The sequence below is a fragment of the Stegodyphus dumicola genome, chromosome 6 (genome assembly GCF_044657685.1).
Source record: "Stegodyphus dumicola isolate Sdum_Otavi_A_Nest chromosome 6, ASM4465768v1".
NCBI lineage: Eukaryota > Metazoa > Arthropoda > Arachnida > Araneae > Eresidae > Stegodyphus > Stegodyphus dumicola.
The window spans coordinates 142867085-142876660 of record NC_140773.1 but is presented as its reverse complement, the minus strand read 5'-3'; the positions used below and the strand labels follow the sequence as shown (position 1 = coordinate 142876660).

Genomic DNA, 9576 nt, shown 5'->3' with positions numbered 1-9576 from the left:
ATAGGCACACATAAATGCGTTTTATTTATAATATATATAAAAAACTAAGCTAACAATTAGAGATACTGCATTCTGTAATTATCCAGACCATCACTTCTAATACTTGAATATCGTGATCATCGGAAACTTGTCGCTTATTCAATGCTTTTAACGCGTGCTTTACAATACTAACACTTTTTAGACGCTTATAGTGTGAAAATATAAATATTTCTCAAATTATATTGATTTGTTGGTCACTTGACACGAAATTAATAATAATATGCATGCAACGTAAATGTCCGGTTAGCTGAAAATCATTTCAGCATGTTTTAACAGACTGCAATCAGATAATTGTTGTAAAGAAAATTTACGTTCATGATTCCTGAAATAAAAATTTTATTTGCATTTATGCAATAAATCTGCGTGTATTATCAAGCATCAAGAGTGAAAAAGTAGAAGTTTTAATTCAGCTGCAAGTTGTAATTTGTAAATTGTAATTCAACATACATACTTGTCCAGGAGCAATATGGAGTGGATGTGTACCAGAGAACTATAAAAGACACCAAGAAACGGAACATATTCCAGCAAAGGAAGATGTTTCAAGAAAGTGTCTTTCTGGTATTGGACAAAAGCAATGGATCCTCTGGAAGCACGTTTTCTAAAGATACACGATCTCTAGAAGAAGCAGATTGCTATAAAGAATTTGTATTACAACCTTATCCACGAAATGGTAAGTTTATTTGAAATTTTTGTTTTATTTTCAGCATAATTGTAATAAATATGTATTCACTAAGTTAAGATGTAGAATTTTGTGACAAAGTTTTAGATGGGCATAGGATGGTTTGGCCAACGACAGCACGTCCAGTTGATCTGTTTAACGTAATAATGTAGAAAATACTGATTTATAAAAGTCACGTTTGTGTATTTACACGTATTTCATTCTCCAGCATTCATGTAATATATTTATATTGTATAAAATGTATTTATTTTTTGGATAAATCTATTAAAGTTCTTGTGTGTTTCTTCCCTTACGTTTGTGCAATCATGATGACATCAGACACAAAACGAAATTCCTTGCCATTAATGTATTTCCACGCGTATTTTCCCATTAGCATTTTAGAAGCAGATTCTTAAAAATTAAACAAATGCTCGCGTAAATTTTCCCTTTTCTTAATGCGTTCAGAGAGCGAGCTCAATTTTAAAATACACTCTTTCGCAAAAAATCGAAGCACCAGGAAGGAAGTTGTTGAACAAGTGTATAGCTCATACACAGATAATAAAATGATTAAAAAATCAAGGTTATAATATCTGTTCACGGCTCAGAATCACCCATTGAGTGTTCAAATTAGTAATTGGTCGAACCCCCCCCCCTGACGACAATGCATGCTTGAATTCGTCGATGAAAGGAGTGGTAGTTTCCTAATGTCATCCTACGACAATTCTGCCAGGCATTCATCAGTTGTCGCTCCAGATCTGCGATATTTTGCAGTGCCCGAATCTGGCGGCCTACCATGCTCCAGACATGCTCGATTGGTGAATGGTATGGTGACCTTGGTGGCCAAGAAAGAGTATCAACTGCACGGAGACAGTCCAGAGATTTGCGAGCGGTATGTGGCCTGGCATTATCTTGTTATATAATGGTCCCAGAATGACATGCCATGAAGAAGGATGCTGTCAACATATCGTTGAGCTGTTAGAGATATACGGAGGATGACTAAAGATGACCTGCTGTCATAAGAAATAGCGCCCCCCACCATCATACCAGAGGTTATGGCTGTACGCCTTTGTAAAACAAAGGAGGACTGAGACCGCTAGCCACGTCCTCTCCAGACACGAACACGGTGGTCATTTGCTTCAAGAGTGAAGCGGGATTCATCGCTGAACACTATACGATGCCATTCTGATGGCAGCCAAGATGATCGGCTGCGACACCACTCCAGACGACTTCGCCGATGTTGTGGGGTCAAAGTAAACGTCTTAAAGGCCTCTGTGAGCGTAACCCCGCCTCAGACAAGGGCCGTGAGATGGTGGTGCGTTAACTAGTCGACAATGATACCGTTGGGGCGGTTCGTGCCTGGCGAACAATCATCCTAGCTTGCCTCGCATTTGTCCTCCTTGGCCTTTCAAAGCCTTCATTTCGTCGGCAATTTCCTTGTAGCAAACATTGCTGCCAATATCTTTGCACAGCAGTGTCTGTACGCTGCAGGTGGCGGCCTATTGCTCGGTTTGACCACCCAGTTTCACACAATCCTACAATGTGACCATGTTCGAAGTCATTTAGTTGTCTGTAAGGTCTTCGATATCGTCGTAATGGCATCTTTAGTTGCTTCTTTATGGAATTACAATGGCAGCAACAAAAGAAGATAATTTTTCCGCCTCTGTTATTGGTTTTATACATTGCGAAATGCGCGCTATCATTGCAATTCCTGTTCATTTGCCTTGAAATTTTGATCATTTGCATGTTAGATCAAGATGTTGTTGCATACCAAACTTCCTTACGATGGCAAAAGTCCTTCTTGGAGCTTCGAGTGTTTTGCAAAAGAGTGTACATTTGCCTACGTAGTGATTGTTTTGTCTTACTAACAAAAACAAATCCTCAAAAAATATCTGCGGAGATCACACTGAACCTTAACTTTCAAGTGTTGAAATTTATGCAGAAAAGGAAAAGAAACCACTCATCACAGCGAAGCAAACACTGAACTCACATTCAGTCTACGACTCTGCTGAATCAGCTGCACATTCATCTCTAATTATTTATGGATTATTTAAGGCCTACGGAGTAGTTAAGAAATGGCTGTAGCTAAGAGTTGATTTCGGAGAGGGGTGAAATCAAACGAAAGCCAATAATTCGAAAAGTAAAATATTTATTAGATTTACAAGAATACCTTGTAATAAAAGTTAATTCTGAAGTCATTTAAGACATAGAGATGCAGTTGGCGATCAGCAAGGAGAAAATGTTTCGTAAACAATAAAACAAGGAAAATATACCAAGCGTTCACAAAAGCTACATATACTAAGCAAAGTTTTACCATATTAGAGCAATGTTATATTTGCAGAAAAGTAAATATTTAATATATTTGGGTCAGACAGAGGAATTAGTATACTCTGTCCCAAACGTTTATAGACTCAATTAAATGACATGTTTGAGAAAAATTTATGAAATTACCCAATTAAAATATGTTTATTTAAAACGGACGTGTCTTGCAATATAAATGCAAAATATTTAACAAAAATATCAATTTGTCTTTAAAAAAAAAATGTGGGACTCAAAAGTTAAATAAATGTAACTTATGCTATAAATGTAATTTTATGTAAATTGGTTAGTAACAATTATGATGGGGAAATTGAGTCTTTTTATAAGATAACACTCTCATTGTAACTTCCAAATGATAATTTGAACTGCGTTTTAGTAAACCTAAAGCTACTCAACTTTCTGTTGCTGAAATTAACAGGATTCTGAACTTTAACTTTCACTGTAGGTCTGTTAAAGAAATTTCGAAACTTCTGAATCTATTTGTAAGCATGATTTATCGTGTAATGTCTCGTAAGACGCCATAGCAGCCAAAAGAACTCTTCAGGAAGAACTCGAGTGACGGATAGTCGCAGCGATTGGCGAATACAAAGAATGTCTTCGACACAGAAAAAGTTGGTTTACCAAATTACAAGTGCGAACTGACTAGTGTATTGAAAACATCCAAAAACACTGCTCACAAGCGAATCAAGGAATCTGGTTGTATGATTCATGTCAAAATGGCTCAATTATTACTGCCGTCGAAGCTTCACAAACGAATGAGATTGCAATGGGCTTATAACCACATGGCATATGGTGAAAAATGGATCTATATCATTTTCAATGATGAAAAAAATGGAATCTAGATGGTCCTGATGGGTATTCATATTACTGGCATTAATTAGGAAAAGAGCCTTGGAGCTATTTAATAGAAACCGTGTAAGAAAAACTGTTATGATGTGGACAGCTTTCGATTTGAACGAGCAAGTGAGTTTTACCTTTCTAGATGGTCAACAAGGTTCGTTTAAATACATACAAACACTAAAAGAAACCATCTTATGCTATTTGCGGAAAACACTGGAAGACAGAGTTTGGGTGCAACAGCATTTTAATGCTCCTATTCACACCTCTAATACTACAAAATAGTTACTTAGACATGGAAAACGTCACTGTTTTTAAGTGGCCACCAAATGAGTCCCGATTTTAACCCGATCGAGAATATGTGGAATATTATGTCTCGGGGAGTTTACGAGAATGGAAGGCAGTTTGTTTTCTGCGAATGCCTTAAAAGGAATTATCGAGAGTGCATGGTACCATGTGGAACCAGAGTTACTACAAAAGTTAGTTCTCTCGTCGGAGAAATATGTATTCGACGTCATACGTAATAATGAGGCGACTCTGAAATACTAAATAATTTGAAACTGATCACAAGTTTTTAAAATGCTAACATGCTTTAAACTTTTGGGACGCATATTCTTCTGCGTTTTTTTTCTAAACTACAAATTGCTATTTTAGTTGAATATTTACTGGAATGCAAGTCGCATGTGATGTAAATAAACACATTTTTATTTGGAGTCTGTGTTCCTTTCTATTTATCCAAAACACGTAATATAGTTGAGTCTATAAACTTTTGGGACAGAGCATATATGGCAAAAGCCGAATTAAGAGTTGAAATAAAGAAACGTGTTGCCAGCTGTTATGCACGGGGGAGGGGGTAGAATCATAATGGTTTGGTACCTTTAGAATAGGAAATTTAGTGTTTATCGAAAATAATATGGATTTGTATAAATATACAAATGTGCTTAATGAAAACCTGAAAGCATCTGCAAGAAAACCTGGAATGCAAAATACATTTAAACTCTATCAGTATAACAGTCTTAAACATACAGTCCTATGTAATCGCTTGCTGTAATTATACCAAGGCCCAGAAATTAACAAAATTCCTAAATATTCTCCAAAGTGAGTTAGAGAGAAGAAAAAAATATATGATATTTCTTAATAAGTGCCTGTGTGAGCCACTGTATTTAAAGTTTTGAGTTTAGAGATTCCTGTAATACAGTAGTCTTCAAACATTGTCGACTCACGGAACCATTATAACTATAAAGAATTTTGGATGAACCCTATATCACCCTTAGAAAAATATATTATAAAACAATATTTAAAGCAGATCAAACATTAATATGTTGTAGGTACTTTATGTAAAAACAACTAAAGAAAAATACTGTAGTTTTACTAAAAACCTTTAATAGAAAATTAATGTAATTTATTTATTAATAGCATTAACTCTTACTCCGGGTGTCACCTACCCTTACATTATATTTTCTGATAGTGATGTGCTTCGCACGTGTTTTGCACAAACTGTCGAAGCCTATTGATTAACTCTATTGATGTTATCTGCAGTCGCATTTCATATTCTGCATTAATTTATTTCTATAATTTATTTCTGTTGTCACATATACGTTGAGAAAGATTTTTCGCTTAAATACGTTGTTAGAAATGGCACTAAAATATTTGGTATTTTTCCACTTCGCCGGTGAGGGCGATAAAGTCGCCAAAAATGATACAACCGACGCCAAACGGAATATACCCGTTGGTAACCTTTTACGCCATATTTTCAAAACAACTCGCGGCCATTTTTTATCAGATTGATCGTTTCTTTCAACACTGACATACAATTATTACATAGAATTTTTACCAGACATATAAATTTTATGCAATAAGGCCATTCGTGGTAATTTAGTCAATTCAAGTGCAGTCACACCGCTCACACGAAGGTGAATATATCAAAATGGCAAAGTCAAGGGTTAAGTTCACCAATTGTAATAAGAATGCACTAGTGAAATAAAGATCTTCGGTTTTACATGATTTTTAAGTGAGCAGTTCGTACGAATTGAAATAATTCTTGCATTTAAACTCGTATTCCATAATAAGATTTAACTTGAAATTTATACAGATAATTACTGAAAGAGTTAGACTTTTGTAGTGTAGTTTACGTGAGATGAGATCACTTGGGTTAGGTGATATGAATCGGTGGGTATGTTCTACGATGAAAGCATAGAGAATTCGTGAATTCACGTCTTTTCCTACTACATCAAAACTGGATGAAAAAACAATGAATATTTGGGATTCGCCCAGAACAGAGTGAGTGAGTGAGTGCACTGCTATGATGGCTTCCAACAACGGACATGAACCAAACGGAATTATATACCATCACGGCGAGGAAAACTTAAAAACAAAAAAGTTGAATAATACTACATACTAATAAAAGTTTCTATATCTTGGTAACTACGGGAACCAGACGTTATTCTGATTATCTGCTTTAAATTCTGAACATTTGAAACATAATATTATTCACGGTTGTTTCTGCTTAGGCAGTGTCTTGAGTCTATTTTACCAAGGAATACTCTGTTTTTGAGTGTGTTAGACGTCCACATTGCCCAGGCACAGTCCGCTGGTTTCTTCAAGTGCCAGGCTCTTGTATGTACACAATGAAAGTAATAATGATTCGTGTCGCCTTCATCTCAACATTCGTTGAAACGAGTAGCCCTAAGTCTGAATCTGTTGAGGTATACTGGGAATGCTCCATGACCTGTCAAGAACTGTGTTAGGCTAGCACGGTGGGTCTTTATTTCCATGTTAACTTTTGATAGTAAGAGATATGTCCTTCGTCCTACCTCTGCCTCTGTCTATCTGCTTTGCCAATTTTGTAGCAAACTTGTCAAAGTTTTTCGCTTAATGTGAGACCAAAGAAGTTTAGTTGGTCGTTCTAATAAATCCTTCCAGTTGGCTGCCTGCTTGGCCAGTAGGTCAACGGCTTCATTGCCTTGAATCTACATATGAGCGGGAACGCATTTTAAAGTGGGTCAGACATTGTCAGAAGCTGTTTCTGAATTCGGTACACCAAGAGACTCCGCTGTTTTGACCTGCGGTAGCCGCCAGACTTGATGCCGAATCGCTGAGTATGGAGAATTTGTACTGTTGACATGTGTTCGCATACCTAATTGCAGCACTAATAGCTAGAAGCTCTGCTTGGTATACCGAGTTGTTCAAGTCTAGTTTCTTATTCTACTTGAATATTAGAATACCATTTTCTAGTCTATAGTAGGCGCTGCCCTTGCCGCTTTCCATTTTGGAGCCATATGTGAAAAGACTACTACTGTTACTTTGAATTGGTTGGTTGTTTACGCTGATACCGCCGGAAAGATTAAAAGCAGCTGAATGAAACTTATTGCAGATGTTTTGCTCCTCGTAATCCAAATGCTGATAACTATTACCCAGAGTGTTGAAGTTTGACCCAGCCTGGTAACCCTTATGATAGCCTTCCTTTCAACTTAATCTAGGGGAGAAATTTCTGCCAGTTGTTGTAGGGCAGATGTTGACGTGATTGCCCAGAACAGAGGCAGAATCTGAAAAAAATAACTCATGCGAGAGGTTTTTGTGGATTCTTTGCTTAAACGTCAACAACGGAAAATAGGAGAACCTGGTATGATCGTCAAAGTGGATGCAAGTATGGTCACGAAGAGCAAAATGATTGCGTGACGGTTTCTACCAGAACAGTGAATCTTTAGTGGCTTTTCCCGTCAAATTAACGAATATTTCCTTGTGAAGGTGCCAAATCGATCCATCAGCATTATATTAGAAGCAGCTAAGTAAAATATCGAAAAAGGAACTATAATATATTCCAGTTTGTTGAAATTATACTGCACTGAAAAACTGGAAGAGGAATGTTTCGAACATTTCAAACTGTACCATAACCGATCCGGAAAATGGAACGCACACATAGAAAATAGAAAGACTGTAGGCTAACGCCAAATGGCGAAATAAGAAACACAGGGAAACGGCACGTCAGCATCTGGAAAGTTATCTCTCTGAATTTATGTGGAAAAGGGAAACGAAAGACCCATTTGAAAAAAAATTAAATGACATTAAAATATTTATGCCTTGAAAGTAAAAAATTTCTCAGAACATTTTTTATGTGTATAGTCGTCGATAAAATCCGCTTTTAGAGATTTGTAGCATTATTAACACTTTTTATGTGTATACTGTGTGTTGTCGCCAATAAAGTCTGCTTGGCGAGATTTGCGCCGGCTAAATGGAAACGTACCAAATGTTCATAGCTGTGCTAGAAAACGTTTGCGTACACAATCGACTAGACAATTGAAAAACCGGAGAAAACTCTCGCGCTTATGTTATTTTCAGCAGCCCACACACTAAACTTCCCATTAATTTTCAAAGGTAACTAAATTTATTTTTTATTAATAAATACTAATTAACTTGTACTTCATAATTTTCATTTTCAATCCTAGAACCTGGTGTTCCGTGGAACATAGTTTTAACATTGCTGTAATACAATCAATATGATGTTATAAATCTTATGATCTAATTTCTGCGAACTTTTTTGAGACCAGTTTTAAAATATTAGAGATGAATATTCTTCAACGCATGAGCTGTTTACTTGAAATTATTGTTTACTATAGTTATGTCCTTCGTTAGCATCAGTATCTTGGCAGAATTTTGCTTATTAGTTTCTGAAAAAATGGCTAATTTTTTTTCTGAATGAAACAAAAACTTAAAATTTTTAGATTTGTATTACGAAACACACGAGCACGATAATAAAATAAAACAATAACATTAATAATAATGAGAAAAATATGCGAACGTTTCTTTTTATACATGAATTATTTCTTAAAGTAAAGTAATGAGTACATTGAAATTGTTGAGCATAAAAGCTTTATTCAAAGAAAAACACAATTTTGTTTTCTTTTATTACTGAAAAAAAAAAAAAAAAAAATTGCCTCTTCGTTTTCAACATTTTTTTCACAGAATGATGCATTTAAAATTATGGAAAGCATTTTAATAGGCAATTACTTCATTTTTACATAAATGTCAAATGTTCTTTGTGTTTTGCTTCTTTTTATTAATCCATTTATGTTTATTATATTATTCTTGAAAATAAAATTTAATAGATTCAAGACTTCACAAAATAAACGAATATATACACATACGTATGTTTTTAATAGATAAATTCTATAACAAATTATTCATTTCATGGCTGTTCTGAAAAGGCGTTGCAAAATATGTGGCTATATTTCCTTACATATGCAGTTGATGTAAACTCTTAAATAAATTGCTAGTCTAGAGTGTAGAGAACTGGAAGCGGAGGATTTCATGAGGCTTTCAAATCTACATGTTCGGTACATGTTAACTAATTAAAATGTGCATTAAATCGAAATCCATGTCCCGGCGTTTCGCTGCGAATATCTGAAGAGCTATTAAAATGCAAATAACGCCGCAAATGGTGGTTTCAAGTACAATAAATAACCAATAAAGGTTTGATGTAAAGCAGTAAATGCTATCTTATGCACACAGTGGTTGATATTTTGTGCCATAATAAAATGTTCTAAAGCTAAATTTAAATTCCGACAGAACCCACTAAACGGAGAAATACTCTTTATAGATTTCATGAACCCCCTGTTAAAATGCATAGCTAAAATAACGTACAGAAAATTAAATGTTAAATGTTATTCTATATGATTTCCATTAATGAAATAATTAGCTTAGAATTACCACTGATTTTTTCCCTTAAC

General features: G+C 35.3%; 1 protein-coding gene across 3 annotated transcripts in view; it reads left to right on the top strand.

Moving 5' to 3' along the window:
• Positions 1-247: 247 nt before the first annotated feature.
• LOC118192849 (diuretic hormone receptor-like) overlaps positions 248-9576 on the top strand; it is an 82388-nt gene continuing 73059 nt past the window's right edge. The window contains exon 1 of one of the 3 annotated variants that reach the window (XM_085818932.1): positions 248-709. In XM_085818932.1, coding sequence (XP_085675058.1) covers positions 574-709 — 136 coding nt within the window. In that variant the 5' untranslated portion in view covers positions 248-573. Of the gene's footprint in view, positions 710-8074; positions 8225-9576 lie in introns of those variants that run through there. The other 2 variants (XM_035363870.2, XM_035363871.2) reach the window with 2 other exon arrangements.